Source organism: Hippocampus zosterae, chromosome 4 (assembly GCF_025434085.1).
Source record: "Hippocampus zosterae strain Florida chromosome 4, ASM2543408v3, whole genome shotgun sequence".
NCBI lineage: Eukaryota > Metazoa > Chordata > Actinopteri > Syngnathiformes > Syngnathidae > Hippocampus > Hippocampus zosterae.
In genome coordinates, this window is record NC_067454.1 from 24198915 (window position 1) to 24218013 (window position 19099).

At 41.8% G+C, this 19099-nt stretch overlaps 1 protein-coding gene across 2 annotated transcripts; it reads left to right on the forward strand.

Annotated features, from left to right (window-relative positions):
- Positions 1-563: 563 nt before the first annotated feature.
- slc17a6b (solute carrier family 17 member 6b) lies at positions 564-13843 on the forward strand. 2 transcript variants are annotated; one of them, XM_052063159.1, is made up of 12 exons: positions 564-1460; positions 2531-2786; positions 3474-3592; positions 4860-4974; positions 5758-5845; positions 5937-6023; positions 6457-6599; positions 6763-6912; positions 7860-7992; positions 8299-8409; positions 10214-10349; positions 11385-11697. In XM_052063159.1, the coding sequence occupies exons 1-12, from the start codon at positions 1387-1389 to the stop codon at positions 11551-11553; spliced, it is 1581 nt and encodes a 526-aa protein (XP_051919119.1). In that variant the 5' UTR covers positions 564-1386; the 3' UTR covers positions 11554-11697. The 2 variants fall into 2 exon arrangements, with proteins under 2 accessions (XP_051919119.1, XP_051919118.1); XM_052063158.1 differs by having other exon boundaries at positions 583-1460; positions 10214-10341; positions 11378-13843.
- Positions 13844-19099: the final 5256 nt, after the last annotated feature.

Below are 19099 nucleotides of genomic sequence, written 5' to 3' on the forward strand. Positions count from 1 at the left end.
TACGAATATTCCAATAGGTCAGAGCAACTGATTTCGAAGAAATACTCTTACTCTACTTAAAAGACATGACCTAGATGATGTTGGGTGTCATTATTTTAACTTCCACCAGGTGGTAGTCTTTACCCATAAATGCAAGACTGCTTTTTTCCCCGCATCTAAAGTGTCTTCTTCACTGTTGCAGCAAAACTGGATTATGTCGTCGAAGTTATTATTATTATATCTATCTATCTATCTATCTATCTATCTATCTATCTATCTATCTATCTATCTATCTATCTATCTATCTATCTATCTATCTATCTATCTATCTATCTATCTATCTATCTATCTATCTATCTATCTATCTATAAACCCCAGTTGTTTTATTCACAGGTCATGATATATGAAATATGTTTTTTAAATATGTTTTTTTAAACCCAAAATGTGTGCATGTATCCGTGGGAAGCCTTGGCTGTCTGGGAGACGCATACATTATTGATGGATTCCTACGAGGAGCAGAGGAGGTGTTAGGAGGGAAAATCCACTGCTGCTCATTTGGTTTCCATAGCACCGCCCTTGGTGGCTGCAGCTATCAAATAGGGGATTTTTACCCATGTATGCGTGATACTTCGTTGGACATGTTGGTGTTTTTTCCCCACATTCGGTAAAAATCATCACAATAAAATCGCACCATCCAGTTACTTGGAAGCAGTTGAAAACCGGTCACATGATTTGGAATGTATCGTTCCTCTCACATCAGAAAGTCATAAACGCATGAATAACAGGGGGAATATTGTTCCAAATATATTTCGGTGTTAAAGGGTGATTTTTGGCCTTGTTCTTGCCGCACGTGTCCAGATGCTGAGGCTGTCGCTGACCTCGGTGCTGAGCACGCCGTCAGATCAACCTGCGCTCAGCACAGGCGACACCAGAGGCTCACACCCTCTTTGATTTTATACGCGCAACTCCAAATCGCTTTCATCTACAATATCAACTTTGTCGCTTTGCCTCTTTGCTTTCCCCTCTCTGGCTGTGTATCGCTGTTCACTCCAAGGCGTCGTCCACTCATTTGGTGCCTTTTGCTGCTCGCCGCTTGCCAGTTGCGCCTCCTGCTCACCAGCTTGCCATCCAGAAGCGGAGTTGGTGCTGGATGATAAACGAAGGCGCTCCCGTCGTCTGATCCATTTCACTAGAAGAAGGTGTTTTCATCAGGTGAAATCATCAACAAAGAAAGGCCGCCATCTGGATCGGCGTCTGTCTGAACTGGTCAGCTGGATCAGAACTTGGCTCGTTATTTACCGTGGAGCCGCCCGAGTCGGCTCTCCCGCGAAGTTAACATGACGTACGGGCAGTAAAGACAAGTCTACCATCACAACGACAGCACGGGCCTGCACAGAGCGACTGGATATGGAGTCCACGAAGACCAGGGTCACGGTGGGGATGAAGGAGTTGGCGGGGAAGACCCTGGGCCACATGCACAGGTAAGGACACGTTGGATTTCCAGTCTGATTTATCGCACCTGAACGGCAAGCTGGGGATCTATCTTGATGTCACATTTTTATTTGTAATGGGAGATTTATACACATGCGGGCCACTGACAAGTTATTTACAAGCCGCAGAGATCTGTAGGCACGCCTCTAGAAGTAACAAGAATTATGCAATCGAGTGCATGTGAGCGCGCGCACGCGCGCGCCCGCAGTTGATGGCATTATCAGGGGTCAGTCCATTGATACAGGGCCACCTTGTGAATGTGCTATGTTAAATGAAAGAACATGGCCAACAACGGATCTGCACATTTTTTTTCCTACTATATGCGTGTGTGTCTGTTTATATATATATATATATAAATACAGTATATACTCCCACCCTTCTTCATTTCATTTTTGGGGGAATATTTCACCAATAATCACCCTCTCCTTGATTCCTTAAATAAAAATACAGTGAAACACAGTTAATCATAAGCAAGTGACACGTTTTTTTTTCGTTTGTGGAATAAACCACACATTACACTAAATGGGGTTCAGTTCAATCATATATTTTTTTTCTTAATCGGTCGTGTTTTAACCATTAAATATATCTTAAAATTTCACTGAAAGGAGAATGCTGTGCAAATATGCGCATAGGGGGGCGTAAAAAAAGGGAAGGCATTTGAGGGATGCCCACAGAAGTGCGTGGGGAGCTTCTCAGTCCACTGAATGCCAATGAGCATAAATGTTATGCTGCAATGCGGTACAAGGACAGATCTCCATTTTTTTCGACACCAGGATGTTGAACTTGGTGACATTTAATTATCACTCTCTTTTTTTTATTCATTGTCGGTGTCTCGCGAGTCCCAATGAGGCCTTTTCTCCCACACTCCTGCCTGACGGTGCTTATTCTATACACCAGACATAAAAAAACACACATTTATTTCCAGATTAAAGTCAAATGAAATATGGCAAATTTTTCCGAACTGTAATGCTGATGAAAATGGAGGCTGCGTTTTCACATGATCCACATGAATCTTGATGCGGTCTGATCCCACGTGGTGTCCTGGCTTGGATGTGTGCAGGGTGATGGAGAAGCGACAAAAAGGTTCGGAAGTGATTGAGTTGACCGAGGACGGGCGGCCGCGCCAGGCCGCGGAGAAGAAGCCCCCCTTGTGCGACTGCAGCTGCTTCGGCCTGCCGCGCCGCTACATCATCGCCATCATGAGCGGCCTGGGTTTCTGCATCTCCTTCGGCATCCGGTGTAACTTGGGCGTGGCCATCGTGGGCATGGTCAACAACAGCACCATCCACCAGAACGGCAAGATCATCATTAAAGAGGTGTGCCCAACACCGAACACGTCAGCGGGACACCTCTCCACTCCCACCCCCAACATTAGCCTACAGAAAAGAGAGACAAAAGGCGTGTGGAAGCATTTCTTGACACACAATCGGGCCCGTGTCTCCAAATGCGTAAAAACGATTTCCCATTTCTGAAAACAATACATAGATAATTCGCGGCTCATTAAAATATATACATTAAAAAAACATTTCAATGGGTATTCTGCTATTCTGGAATGACATGCGCTAGTGACAACATTCCGTTTTAATATTCTAAACCATGCCAGGTAGTAAAAAATGTTTATTATAAAGGCCCATTTGTGTGTCTATGTGGGTGTCATTTTTTTCCATGCATGTATCAATCAAAATAGTAAAAGGTAGCACACTAAAATTAGGCGTAGTGTCATGAATTATGTCTTATTCGTTGTGATTTTATACTAAAGCTATTTGGTAGTTCAATGTTATCAAATCCAAATCAAGCGTCGCGTTTGCAATTCGCATTTGTGTAGGTGATTTGAAATTACAACGCCATACAACCCTAGTGATGAAAAAAGAAATCCCTATTCCCAAATTGTAATGTAAGGTTTTATTAGTTCAAAGATGCCAAAAAATTCCTCTGGAAAAGGTTGTTTAAATAAAATCATTGAAAAAAACATCATGTATTTTTCCTCCACAACGATTTACCAGAAAGCCAAATTCAACTGGGACCCAGAGACGGTGGGAATGATTCACGGATCTTTCTTCTGGGGCTACATAGTAACTCAAATCCCAGGAGGGTACATCTCCTCCAGGCTGGCTGCAAACAGGTATATATATACATATATATATATATATATATACACACACACACATATATGCACTCCCTTGAACATAATAAATGTGTTGAATGATGACTGATTTCTCTTTCCTTTTTACTATTTTATTTGCTTTATTTTCTGTCAAATTATTACCGTATATGTTTTATGTTCAATATGTTCAACACACACACACACATATATAAAGTGCGTCATCATGCTTTTTTGAATGCATCAATAATTTTGTCATACGAATATCTGCAGATGATGCGGATCTGTTTGCAGTGGTGGGCGGGTGGGGGTCGCCTAGCAGGCTGCGGGCAGTGGCCCCCGGTGCCGGGCGTTGTGCCACCTGTTAATGAGCTCCCGAGGGGCTCCATGCTCGAATGTGCAAGGGTGTGCAGAGCAGACCCCGAATGTGTTGGCGCTAGAAGGCCTTTGTTCACATGCCAATTCAACATTTGCTTATATTTGATGAAAAAGATTTCACGGATAAACAATTTGATTTGATGGTTAATCCAAAATATAGATACATAAAGAAAAAACGTCATTTGGTGGGTTATCGAATCGAAATTGTCATTGCGGACAATCACTAATTTAATCACTAATTTTATTTTATTGCACATTGCGATCATTTTGGACACCACTGTTTTATGTGTGTTGTCGCCTACTTTACGGGTCGTGGATTTAATTGCTGCCATGTTGGTCTCGTGCATGTCACGTGAGTGGACAGGATTAGGGTGCCCCCGACCGCGTGCTGCAGATGAGGAAGGCGGAGCATGTGTCAAAAATGAGAAATAGCTGCCTGTGTGTATTTTGTGTGTCTTTGTGCGTGCGTGTGCGCGAGTCATCCAAAATGGGTGTTTTGGAGCACATTTTTGAGACGCTTTTTTTTGCGTGCGTGCGTGCGTGCGTGGGTGGTGGCGCGCGCCGCGCCCATGTGTGTGTGAGTGTGTGAGTGGGGTGGGAGCTCCGACTTTGGTTGCTAGGCGACCCATGCGAGGGGACGTGTCTGTGTTAAATATTTATCCCGACGACGTCTGGTATGCTGCTGAACTATTGGAGAAGAACAAATGTCACTCACATGAGATAAGAAATGAATCAGTGTGAACGATATCAGCACATTTGAATCATTATGCCTTTCTTTAAAATGAAGAAATCTGTTTGAAGCGCTGTTTAAGAGCACCAAATGTGATATTTCAGTTCAAATATTTGAAATGATTGTGAGGGCACTTACTGTGATGTTTTTTGTTTTTTCAAATGCTTTTGATCTTTTTAGGGTGTTTGGTGCAGCCATTGTGCTCACATCAATACTCAACATGTTCATTCCCTCGGCTGCTCGAGTCCATTATGGTTGTGTCATTTTCGTTAGGATACTGCAAGGACTGGTAGAGGTAAGCAGCCATATTTCCCAAAGCATCAACATTTTTCCATTACATGGCCATATGTGATGCTTAGCTCGGAACGGCATTGATTACAGACGTATAGTTCTGTTTGAATTTTACACAATGGAAAAGCAACAGCGTGTAAAGTGCACTTGATATTCAGCCTGCGGAAATCCGAGATGGGCTATATTGATCTAGTCCACTGCATCTTTGTGGCATAGCGCCTGCTTTCCCTTGGCTGCATTTTCCCTACAGAACAATCCTAAAAGAAACGCTCATGCAACTCAGCCCACTTATAACTATTAGTTCATTTTGACATCTTCGACAGAATGTAAATAACACGACACTCACAAAAACAAATAAATAAATAAATAGATCAATAAATGAATAAATAAATCCATATGTGCAGATTATACATGTCTATGCATAAAATATGTAAGAGTGAAGATTTAACAGTTTAATCATAACCTGCAACATTTAAACAGTGCAGCGCTGTCCTCTATATTGATTATGTCGGCAGAGCTTTTTCAAATTAGCATGTGATGAATAGCTGCACGGCTGCTTTGCTCGACAAACAAGTTCATTAGGTATAGTATAGTAGGTATAGTAGGTTTGTTCAGGCTAATTAAAAGGGTGAAAATGTTAATTGTTGTTAGTTATTGTGAACCACTGGTTCATAGAAAAGGGTGTGCACTCATTACTGAACTCATATCATCTTGTATGCTTTTGACATGGAGGAAGCGCTATTGCAAACGGTTTGCTTGGATTATATTTCTCAAACGTTCCATTTAGGGCGTCACCTACCCAGCCTGTCATGGCATTTGGAGTAAATGGGCTCCGCCTCTTGAAAGAAGTCGTCTGGCCACCATTTCTTTCTGTGGTAAGGGCGTTGGCTCTTATGGGAGGACTTTCTGTTCAGAAAGGCCTGACACCAACTAACACCTTTTTTATTTGGTCTTGCTTCTTCTCAGGCTCCTACGCTGGCGCTGTGATTGCAATGCCTCTGGCTGGGATACTGGTTCAGTATACAGGATGGTCTTCGGTGTTTTATGTCTATGGTATTGTTAATTACAGCCATGAATCCATTCAATCCAGATTTTTACTTAGGAAAGGGCCATTTACATTGGGCCATACGGGTTAATTGGTTTCAATTCTAACAGGAGAAAAAAAACCCTGAAAATATATTTAGAAAGGTTGATCATTTGTGCATCCAACGAAAGTGCCATGGAATTTTACCTAGGAAGACCAAGTATAGATTTACCGGTACCTTATTGCTCCAATGTTTTCCTGTGCTAATAATTGGCCTGTCTTTCTTCCTGTCCTGGAAACAGATAGCTGTCCTGTCTGAGCATTATTCCCTCAGACATTTTGAAAAGTCTGTCAAACAACATGTATAAGCACAATTAAAAGGGTGGGGCGGGGGCACATCTGCAGTGATCTTAAGTCTGGATTGATTGATTGATTGATTGATTTTTTGTCTGTGATGTGCAGGATGCGTTGGCATCTTTTGGTACATGTTCTGGATATTCGTGTCTTATGAGAGCCCTGCCGAACATCCGACCATCACTGACGAAGAGCGCTGCTACATTGAGGAGAGCATTGGAGAGAGCGCCATGCTAATGGGCCCCGCTGAGGTACGGAGATAGATAACCATCAAAGCCAACAACATTTTCATTCAACAGTAAATACAATATAAGTCAATAATGCAGCTAGAGACTATTTATTGAAGCGTACTGCTCTGTTCTATATGCCCATACACAATCGTCAAATGAAATGTGGAGATATGACTTCTTGCAGAAATTCAAGACACCCTGGAAGAAGTTCTTCACCTCAATGCCCGTCTATGCAATCATTGTGGCCAACTTCTGCAGGAGCTGGACATTTTATTTGTTACTTATCAGCCAACCTGCATACTTTGAAGAAGTGTTTGGCTTTGAGATAAGCAAGGTAAATCGGTTTCGCGCACGAAAGATTGGAATGTTGAGTATGTGTGAAGTTACCAGCACACACGCAAGTGCTAGTCAAAACATGGAACACTTTGCCCCTGGGAAAAAACAAAACAGTGCAGAATCAATGACACTTTCGTAGATGAACTGCTGGCATTACCTAACAAGGCCACAGCAGTTCACAAATGATGGCACTAATCCAAACATCAGAACTGAAAAATCGGTAATGACGTAATAGCCAACAGGATATTCTAATTAGTGACACTTTGTTGGTGTGTGGTTTGGAACAAGTGGCAGTGGCAGGAAGACAGTTCAATCGTTTGTTCTAAGGTAAACGTTCATACTGAACGTTTACTTCAGTGTAACTCAAACCTTTTACATCAAGTACCACCTGAAAAAATGCTTTTCTCTGTAAGTAGCACCATAATGACCAATATTCAAATTCTGCAGCGCAGTAGACCCACCTGACCATCTAAAATAGGACGAGTTGTTTTTCATTCCAAGAAAGGTATAAGGCACATTATGACGAGCATTTGTACTGTGATTCAATATCGGAACATAAAAAAAACAAAATAAATACACTGAACAGAATTGCATATAAACATTTTGAAAATAATGTATGTAAATAAATGGCGGTGTACAGTTATCAATTTCACAAACACGCTGTACGAGACCATTGCACCGGCACAAAAACGACGATGCGCCAGTTTTTATGCCAGGATTATTCTGTCGCCAAATTTGTCGAATGACTCGATGGTGAGACACCCAGAGACACGCAACACGACCCCAGACGCCTTAGACTGGGCTTGCGTCGGTAAGAAAATGAAGTTACATGAATTTTTACGTTGCCTGCACGTGCACTAGTCTACCAAAATAGGACCTGTTGTTATTTGAATAACAAATCGGTCTCAAAACCTAAAGGCAAGGACTGATTTCCCGTGGCTGTAGGTTGGCATATTGTCTGCGCTGCCCCACTTGGTGATGACCATTATCGTGCCCTTTGGCGGCCAGCTGGCGGACTACCTGCGCAGCAAGAACATCCTGTCAACGACCACAGTCAGAAAAATCATGAACTGCGGAGGTGAGAAGTCTCGACTGAGGGCCAAGTTTCAATTTTCACACCTGTTTTCTGCACAGCTAAAGGGTGTTATTGTCACTGTGTTGGATACACACTGTTCATTTTTGCTTTGGTGGTCAGTGCTGGAGTGATGCTCAATACTTGTGCACATACAGTATGTGATCATCACTGCACATTGATTTCATTTCTGCCTCTTATGTCACTGAGAGAAAATTGTCACGCTCGCTTAATTGAATTGGCATTGTGATGGGGAACAGCCTGTGGGCTTTGCTGTGCCAGTGTTTGAGGCCTGCTGTTCCCTTCTGCTAGGATTTGGCATGGAGGCGACACTGCTGCTCGTGGTCGGATACTCCCACAGCAAAGGGGTGGCCATCTCCTTCTTGGTGCTGGCGGTTGGCTTCAGCGGATTCGCTATATCAGGTGAGTCAATGTGAATCTAACATGAAATCTTAATATCTGCCAATAGGAATGTCCTGAAATCTTCACAGAAATTCTTTCACGGACATTAGAAACCTACGCAAAGTGGGGAAATCAGAATAAAATCTTGGCGAAGCAAATTACAACCGCAGTCATCAACATATCGTTCAATTAATACCTCTCGTGGTGTCAACCAAAACAGGCAGACATTTCTTGGAAATATGGTGAAATTACTATTACTATTACGCTATGTATATATCCTGTAATTACAATCTACGTGCATTCTATGTTGTTGGAAGCACAGGTTACATTGTACAGGCACAAGTTTGGGTCCTCTGGACATCCACATTGCTAATTTGTGCGCAGCCTGGAAATATTTAGCAAATTTGTTCGAGTGGACATGTCGATAAATCAAGCTGTTAGTTTTAATTAAGGTGATTTTCTGATAAATTGACTAATAGTTTCTATTCTATAACTGTCGGTAGTCTCTTCTAATTCCAGTAAAATGGCAAATCAGAGTGTCTCTAAAATTTGACACCGCTATATAAGCGGCACAGTTGATTTTTGTGTTGTCTGGATATGCCGTATTGGCCCGAATGTAAGACGGCCCTGATTATAAGACAACCCCCTCTTTTTCAAGACTCAAGTTTGAAAAAAGACTTTTTGAACACCAAATTAATTTTTATAAAGAAAATAATTACAGTACATCTGAAACAAATGATTATAATTGAGAGAAAATGTTTTGTTTTGCCTCATTCAAATCTTAATATCTGAACATTTAGATATGTAAACTAAAGTGCAATCATTTTCGTAAATGAATGCTTCTGGTTTTGGAAATTTAAATGACATTATAACTTCTCCTCAGCTGCCAGTTAACCTGGCCAATCTTCAACCCACTTTTCTCCGGATTGTCGCTACGTTTCTCCTTTTTCTGTTATCTCTTCAATTGTTTTTTCCCTATTCTTTCTTACCACTATTTTTTATTTTTTTTCTTCGTGCTACCGCTATTTTTATTTTTATTCTTCATGACAAGGGTTCACTTTGGCCTGGGGTGTCAAGTTCAGCATTCGCTTCAATGATACAGTATCTGGCGCTATCTATCGTTGTGAATGGGTATAATGTCTAGACCCCGAATATAAGATATATAAGAAGAATATTCAGTTTTATTTCAATGCAAAAAACACCGTCTTATATTCGGGCCAATACGGTAGTTACAAGAAAACAACAGTTTGCCTTTCTACAGTGGTATAAGTTCGATTGAATTTTTGACAACACTCTTGGTCTGTGTTCAAGTCCCAACGTGGGCTTGTCGCAATTTGTTGATATTGCATTACATATAAATGTTGAACTGACATCCAAAACAGCTCATCACAGGGGTGTCCATGTCTTACTCTAATTGTGACATGGCGTATTTTACCTTTTGTTGTTGTTGCAAAATCAGCACATTGCTAGCTGTTTATAGGAACACAAGAGCAATGCGAGGTTTTTGACTGTGTGCAAAATGTGACTGCCTGTTGTTCTTGAGCTTTCTCCTGGAGTGTTAAATAATTCAGAGCCAAAGGTCTCAAGAGATTTGTCAGGCAGACAGAATGGAGCAGCCACTCCGAGTGGGGGAGTGGGTATTGCCTGTTTCTCCTGCAAGATGGACAATATTTCTGCTCCTTTCATCCAAAACTGTTACTCTTGCTTGTATTACTTAAATGCCTTACAATATCTCCCTGTGTGTGATTTATTAATCCACTCTCAAAAACCCTTCATCATTCAGATACAAATCCACCGTATTGATTCCTTCCTACTCTCTTTTCAGGCTTTAATGTTAACCACTTGGATATCGCGCCCCGTTATGCCAGCATCCTCATGGGCATTTCGAATGGAGTGGGTACCCTCTCTGGGATGGTGTGTCCACTTATTGTTGGTGCCATGACAAAAAACAAGGTAAAGGAGTTTTCCGAGAAGCACACAACGTGATCCCACTTTTATGACACAACTCAAATACCAAAAAGCAAACATTGAAGTTCATCGAATAACATGAGTATGCAAAGCAAAACAAACTTATAATATTTATAATCTGACAAAAGTTCTTGGACGTTGATATATTCTCCCCCAAATCAATCAAATTTTGACAACCGCCCATCCAAGAATGATCGAGACAATCCGTTATGTACAAAGTGCAATATAACGGCACACAACTGTGCCATGTACATGATTTGGAGCAGATCCCAATCAATATGAATTCATAAAATGATAAACACATTCTGATGATTGTATGTATTATTGAAAGCAGATAATTACAGATGCGTATTGCTTGCCGAGCACATCAGGCAATTTGGCAACAAAAAATAGACACCATTTTAGATGACCGAAAAAGAGGTCTATTGTGTGGCGCTGGTGGTGTAACGCAATTCTGATCGAGGCACGGGCACTCTGCAGACATGTGTGGCGGATGTCATCCATTTCATTTATGGATATGACAACAATGTGGCACAATCCCTAAGAATAGGAGAAATCAATTCTATTTTTCAAATTCTAATCATTATTATTTTAATAGCACAAACCTGACCAGGTAGGACAACTGTTGTGAGGACGTGGGGGGTCTGTGTCTCACACACGGACACATGATTGTGGGTGCAATTAAGCCAGTCTCCAATTGCTAACGTTCCACATGGACATCCGACTACTGTACATCATCAGCAAGGAGAAATCATGCAGTTTACTCATCAATGTCACGCATGGACCCCTATTTCTGTTTCAAGCACGGCATGGGCTACGTTCCGTCCTACGAAACTCCCTGTTACGGCCAATTGTATCAGTGTAAAGAATACCAAATGAAAGAAAACTCCACCCATGCAGAGCAGGTCTTTCTGGCCCTTGCTGACCACCGCTGATATGATGGTATTGGTTCTCACTGACGGGGTTCTACTTGTTATCAATTCAATATAAACATTATTGTCTCCTCCTTCCCCCACTTCAGACCAGAGAAGAATGGCAATACGTGTTCCTCATTGCCTCCATGGTGCACTATGGAGGCGTGGTGTTCTATGGGATCTTTGCATCAGGAGAGAAACAGCCGTGGGCCGACCCCGAGCTCACCAGCGAGGAGAAATGCGGCTTCATCGACGAGGACGAGCTGGCAGAGGAGACGGGTGACATCACGCAGAATTACGGTGCTTACGGGGGGCCCGCCAAGTCATACGGTGCCACCACGCAGGTGAATGGAGGCTGGGCCGCCAGCTGGGAAAAGACGGAGGAGTATGTGCAAGAAGAGTCTCAGGGAGGAGGCTATGGATACGGGCAGCAGGAGGGATATTCTTAGACCAAACACACAGCACACAATGGTACATGTGTAGACCTCTCGAGTGTGTGTCAATATAGTCGAAAATAAAATCAAATTAGAAAGATTAAAAAAAAACACAAAAGAACTCCCAACTCATTGTTGATGTTTGCACAAGAAGTATCATGTTAAAGTCTAAATGAAAAGCTATTCAATGGTATGTAATTCAAAAGATGTGTAACACATATCCAATTGGCAACCTGTAAATGTATTATTATGCATATGGAGAATAGATATATTTATCTGGAGTGAAATAGTGTTTTAACGTAAAAAAAAAAAAGAAAAATCGCATCCCATCAGGAGAGGCTTCCTAAAAAAATATACAGAAGCCCGTAGGAGAGCCCTCATTGATCATCTGCCCTGCTTCTGGATAGAATACCACAAACTACAAGCCAGACACAAAGGTCGAGAAACTTGTCACCGCACAGCTTCGTAAACAGAAGCTGACCACCGTCAATATTGATTGTAACGTATCACTCCTAAGAGCACATTTTTAGTTGTTCTGGTGTAGATGTTTGAAATGTAACATAGTAACTTGTGATTGGTAACACTGCATTAAGGTTTGTCTCTTTCTGATGTTTGCGCTGTGTGCTCCATTTTGTAACATGGCACCCCTTGCGGGAAAGAGTGTGATGTTAGCAAACCCAGCAGTGTGGTGCAAAGAATGTCATTCCATTACGGCAAAAGGTTGGTCGTCAAACGAGCACATAAAAATATGAAACACGTCGGATAATCACCGATGCAGAACAGGAAAGCATTTTTTTGTTGTTGTTGTTGAAATGATTCAATGTGAAAAATACTTATTCAAGGGTCGGTGCAATGCAGAGACAAGTTATCCTGTCAGTTTCCGAAAATGGAAATATTAGCGCAGCACAAAGATATCGAAAACTATTTAAACTAGAAAATGCACATCGTTTAAGCACATTTTAGGTCACAGGAAGATGAAAGATGAAGTAAGCTTGCCTAAAAAAATAAATAGCAGTAAAATAATGATTTTCCATCAAGGAAAATGGCCTTTTGTCTCTTTGTAGATAGTAATACAATTGATTGGCCTTTCACATGTGCGACTATCCACGTAAAACATATAATATGGGGCAAAACATTCCATTTTGCTGTCGGGGCCAAATTTCAGTCTCAGTGACGGCCATTCATTCGCCCTTCACGATGCAAATGTGTGTGTGTGAGTATGAGTATATATGCATGAAACTTTGTGGTGTTTTGCTGAGCCCCCCCCCCCACCCCCAACCCCCGACCCCCGACCCCTTTCAAATTCATGCATTTTTTTTTCTGTCATAAACTGTCACAGATGTTTCCACTTATTTGCACAATTAACCAAAGGGGAAGAGCAAAAATGGGTTTTCCAAGAAAGTTACATTTTCTAAGCGAACAAAGACCATCAGCAACATGGTTGCAGTCTGGACCGCCAGTGTGCAAATCGCACCAACCATCTCTCCGTACTGTACAAAGCAATAAATCTATAGTAACAGTTCTGGTTCAGTTCTGAACATCACCATTGCGCAACAGTTTGTATGGATTTGTTGAAATGTATTTATTTTTTTTCTTTGTGAGAATCAATGTAGAACAATGCACACAGATAGAAATATATAATTACATAAATAAATCTACATATAAAAGATGCTATAGTAATCAATAATGTATCATACAAGATTTAGTCTGTCGCAAACATCTTTGACAAGATGAAAAGAGTTTGTGAGAAGGATAACGGCGAACAACGGTTGCTCTTTCATGTCACGTTGGTTTTCTTTTCTTGTTGTATGCTCTCATGTCTCTTCCCTTCCTGGTCCATCCCCTCTCTCGCACACAATTAATTTTTAGTTTGAGCAACACTGTTCATCAGGTGTCTGCACCCCTGTTTTCCTTCGACGTAGCTTCATTTTTTTTCCAAGGTGATTTCCTGATTTCTGTGTCCAAGCAATCAGTGATACTCATCGACAGTAACTGATTCTGTATTTTCCAAAAAAGACAACAGTGCAACACTAAGTAGTTCACCTTTCATGTTTTTTGTGCCTCTGAAGTTGAAGTGTAATTCTTTGCCTTCTGGTGATGTGTAAACTGAGAGGTTTGTTGGTGTAAAAAAAAACAAAACTTTTTTTTTCCAAAAAAAATGAACAACAAAGAAAACACAATCTCTGTGTCCTACATTTGTTTTGAGAACCGCACAAACTGATGTATAGCTTCGTACCTGCAAAGAATGAGCCACTGTGTGATTTTGTCACCTTTGCAATTAGCCAGCGTTGATTTGGAATATTCCAATATGACAACAATGAACAGTTTGCTTCCATAGACATCAAACAAATATTCTTTCCAAATCTGAAGGAGCTTTGTAGATTCTAACCTGTACAGATCTGGCAATAAACCTTGACTGAGGCCACGGTTGGGCTTAAATGTTCTTCCCGGGGCATCGCTGTGGTTCCTTCCGGAGCTGCTCAGGTAAACAATTCAATTTTAACTCTGAGAAATTAAACTTTCCGCAAAATATGTTCCCCCGGTTATATTTAGGTTTAAGGTTGAAGTCGAGGTGCGCCGTGCCTATTCAAATCAATGCAATAGACAACTCAGGCTACACTTGCGGGGCCACAGGACGTGCTCAGCTAACGGCCGCCCTTCTTGCCTGCTGGTGGTGGGATCAATAGCGTCGCTCGCTAGCGGTCGACCGGACCTATTGACGTCTCTAACCTCTTAATGGAGACGAGAGGGAGGAAGAGTGCTTATTGAGCTATTTGGGAGTGTTATTTCGATTTAGAAGACCTCTACCACAAGTCCCTCCGATTCAGAGAAGACACCACCAACCGGTGTACCTGTCCACGAAAACATCGCTTCAATTTGTCATTGAGCACATTTGGAAAATGAATGCAGTCATCAATAAGATGTGGGAATTTTCGGTGCCAGAATTTACTTCCTGCTTCACTGAAAGACAATTTGTCAGTTACAAAACTGTCATAAGTCACGTCAATGGACACAAAATATGCAAAGATTTTCCAAGTAAAAAGACAAGGAACTGCGAGGAGTTCTCATGGGAAAATCATAGGAGGACAATCACATGGGTCTGAGAAATGTTACGAAATCAACCATTTGAAAAAGTCCACTTTGAGATTACAAGAATATTATGGATTGCGTGATGGTAGTTGGAGGACCCCAAAAAACAGGGAGGCAAGGGGAATAGGGTGGACTGAGCAAAATGTATTGAAGAAAAATACAAACAGGAGTACACTGGAAAAAAACAACAACTAACTGACGTACTCGAACAAAGTCCTCAAAATCACAAGAAAGCAAAGTAGCAAAAAAAAAAAAAACCTGTGACAGAACACATGACAGGAGCACACAGACACTCACGATGATCCGTCAAAGACTGACAAAACCCAGGGGACTAAATACAATCAAGTGACTATACAAGAAACACCTGGACAAGACACAAAGGGTTGAGGGAGCTGATTGGTTAAACACAAGGGACGCGGATGGCGAGGTGCAGATAAAAAGGGCACAAAAGGGAACAAAACCAAATGTAATATTAATGAAAACATCACAAATACTGTATGTAAACAAGTTATTTTTCCAAGTGTTCAGAATCTGCAGCACCTCTGTTCTGGCTTTCTAAATACTTGTGGGGTCAAAAATGATGGACACGTTTTTTCTTAAATGTCCATTCCAAGCAACGAGTGACAACCTCTGACATGATTTTACACAAAGACGGTAAAAAAAAAAAAAACTAGGAGCGGAAGGCCCTTCATCTAAATAGAGCTTAGATTTAAGTTGAGATCACAATCAATGACATAAATGATGTATCTTAAGCACCACTGCAAGACATTTGTATGTTTTCAGCAAAGTTATGATCTTCAATCTTTCAAAAGCAGATGTGCTCACACTTTGATTGATAGAGAGATCTATGGTGGGTAATAGTCGACTTTTGAATAGGCGATATTTAAAAATCCACAATGTGTGTGTGTGTGTGTGTGCGCACCATATCTCTAGTTCACTGGTTTTGTTAATTTGACAAGCTCCATAGGCGTGTCACCATCCACACCAAATGTTATTTTCTCAGAGTCAACCAACCAGAACTGACATCCTGTCCCATTGCAAGTGAGGGAGGTGACCCATAACCTTGCGTGACCATCAATCCGCTTATTACATAAAACATGCCACTCCCCCTCTGCGTCATTGACCACCCCTTCCATCTAAGACTGACAGACGAAAAAAAAAGAAAAAAAAGAATGCGCAGCTTTACAGTCCGTGTGTAGAAAGACGTCACTGAAAAGTTTATAGACATCACCAATTCTTTGAATGTTCACTTGGCATTTAAATGTTTTCATTTGCATCCAACGCACAAATAGTGTGCGCGTGGGCGTGTGAATTCTAAATTGAATGCTGGTGTGCACATATGCTCAGCATCTTAAATGGCAGTTCAATGTGGGTGGGGGCAGGTGTTGCCGTACCCTTGAGGGACCTCAGATGAATGTGTGTGTGTGTGTGTGTGTGTGTGTGTGTGTGTGTGTGTGTGTGTCTGTGCGGGCATGTGAAAAAGTAGAAGCCAAAATCAGTCTTTAATGACGGCGAAGCTGTGCTCATGTCGTGTGAAGGCCCCTGAGAGCCAATGTGGCTCATAAATAAGCTCCTGATTTGCACACTGCGCCTCCAGCACCAATTTTCGAGATGATGAGAACGTCTGGCTTTGGAGAGACGATATTGATTCAGACTCAGTCCAAGAAGATGGACCACCAGCAAACAATCAAAGGCATTCTTTCATTCCAGTTGAAAACAATGAAAGCCATCTCATCAAACTTGAAACTTATTTTCAAATAGTTCAGCCTGAGAACAATCTCAGGTATTGTTTTCACTTGTGATGCCGCGCCTCCTCTCAGTCGACCCCTTGCGGCATGTGCTGTCCGTGGTTCCCAACAAATTGCTTTCGAGCACCCTGCATCTGCTCACAGGGGTAAATACTTATATATCAATATGGAGAGACACACACACACACACATAGAATACAACAGGGCATTACAGTGTTAAAACTAGAAATATTGCAATTCTATGCAAAATTGTGCTGATTGGTTCATGCTGAGAAAACAGGGTGTGGATCGTCAGTGATTGGCTCTGAAAGTGGAGGCATGATCCTCCTCCAACACGAGTCAGGAAGCATGATCGGGTGCACATGCCAGCTTTCAGCAGTAACACCAGAGCTGATATATTTAGCAGCCCCCCACGTCACCCCCCCTCCCACTCCGCCCCTCCCACCATCTTCCTCCTCTCTTCCACCTCGCCAGGAAGTGCGTCATAGGCTCGTCAGCAAGGAGCCTCTGAGGTGAGCTACTCTAAAATTAGCAAGTCACAAACTCTCCTTTATCAGACCACGGGCACACGTGCTCTCTCACAAAAAAATGAGGTGCAAGATTTTGTGCCCACACCTGAGTTGTTTGAAGAACATTTTTTTCGTGTGCTTTTGTGTGAAGGGTCTGAATCACCAGCGCGCAATCGCTCTCAACACTTCAAAGGTACTGCGGCATTACTCACAAGGTTTCTGCATTTTTCAGGGACTGACAAATATTTGAGAGATCCTGACTCTCCTCAGACCATGAAAAGTGTTCATATTTTTTTTTCATGTATATTTTATGCAGACAAAAACAAGGGCAGGACTTTCTTGATCACATTCCGAGACTTTCACAAAGGCGGCTACAGTATGTTTTCATCAATGTGTCGACAGTTAGCTTGCTTATTAATCTTCTTTTTCATTCAGCCATTCGATATGTCCTGGGCATTATACAGTAGAAACCTGCAATGACGAGAAAAAAATGATGACAATTTGAGAACACTAACAACCCCTCCATCCCACACAGTCACCACCCCCACCACCTTTTTCTTGTTTCATTTTGTCAACATCAAGGATTTGACAGCAAGAATTATTATTACTCAAAATGAACAAAATGTATTGTGCAGGCCGTATGAAAGGCAGAATCAATTGATTGATCAGCTCCTAAACACGTGTGCCTTTTGTAAATAAGGGAAGCAGGGAATTATTTCAGCTCATGACAAGATTGTGTAGGAAAGGTCTCTTGGTAAAATGTCACCAGATGGGTGTGTGTGTGTGTGTATGTGTGAGTGTGAAAGGGGGCTGGGCTCGGGGGGGGGGGGGGGGGGGGGGTCATACCAAAAACAAAACAAAAAAAAAACGCATGAAGCAGGCCTCCTTTTGTCCTCTTGTGATGGCCTCGCAGTAGGGTGATACACACACACACATGCACGCTTATACACAATAATGCTTGCACGCACACATGTACACACGCACACACACACACACACACACACACACACACACACACACACACACACACACACACACACACACACACACACACACACACACACACACACTTCCACTCCAAATCTCATTAAAAGTGAGAGAGTGAGGAGCTTTCATGTCAAATTGAACTGGAGGGAAGAGAGAATAAGTCTACCTTCCTTCAAGTAACAATTGATCAGTTTTGAATTTAATACAGTAACTGCATGGTGTGAGTAAGCGATAATGGCTTTGGTAAAAATGGTGCAGATGCAAAATAATAGCAATTGTAAATACACGAGAAAAAAATTCAGTCCCGAGTGTGTTTTGCTGCTCGGCCTGGGCACATGCCTCGCTGCACAGCAGCCAACCACGATAAAGCAATTTCCTTTGAATGCCACTTCCCTTGGATAATGACAACCTTGGTTATTATATCAAACGGTTACATTGTCATGTAGTTACCACAATTGCCAGCATGAGTGAAAGCACACCAAGCCCCAATTTATAACCTGCAATTTACCCATTAGGGCTAGAAAGTGCTTTCCAATTACAGACAATTGCACTTCAAAATAGTTGAATAGAAAATATACACGCAGACGTTTTTCATTTCGGACTAACTGCACTACCAATTTGACTGATACCTTAATTATACACACGCGCGGCAAAATCGATTTTTGATTTGTGTTATTGTGGTGCTCTGTGCCTTTAAGAGCAGAAGCTGCAAGGGGAGACACTTTACAGGACAGATTTGTAGTGGTGGCGGGGGCGGTTTCACAGAAAAGAAACAAAAAGCGTCAGATATGTAAATTATCATTAAGACTCACCAGAACTGGGCATATTTACGATTGGTGATATTTCAGATGTATTTATTCTCAGATTCCAAAAAATGAATGTCAAATCAAAATGACTGTCTTCCGGCAAAAGGGTGCAAACACTTCTGTGTGGTTTCCTCCCAGCGTGAGGATCAATATGACATCTCCATGAAATAAATACGATTGTGAATGTGATTGGTAGCAGTCAGGATAAACTCGGTGGCTCTCTTTCATCGCATCGGTGTCCTTTGTTTTCGGCTC

What these genes read in the sequence shown, in the direction of transcription:
- slc17a6b (XM_052063158.1), top strand. Translation starts at nt 1,387, where the DNA reads ATGGAGTCCACGAAGACCAGGGTCACGGTGGGGATGAAGGAGTTGGCG. An exon ending in TGCTAATGGGCCCCGCTGAG is followed by an intron (nt 6,600 to 6,762) that starts GTACGGAGATAG and finishes GACTTCTTGCAG; the next exon opens with AAATTCAAGACACCCTGGAA. An exon ending in TTGGCTTTGAGATAAGCAAG is followed by an intron (nt 6,913 to 7,859) that starts GTAAATCGGTTT and finishes CCGTGGCTGTAG; the next exon opens with GTTGGCATATTGTCTGCGCT.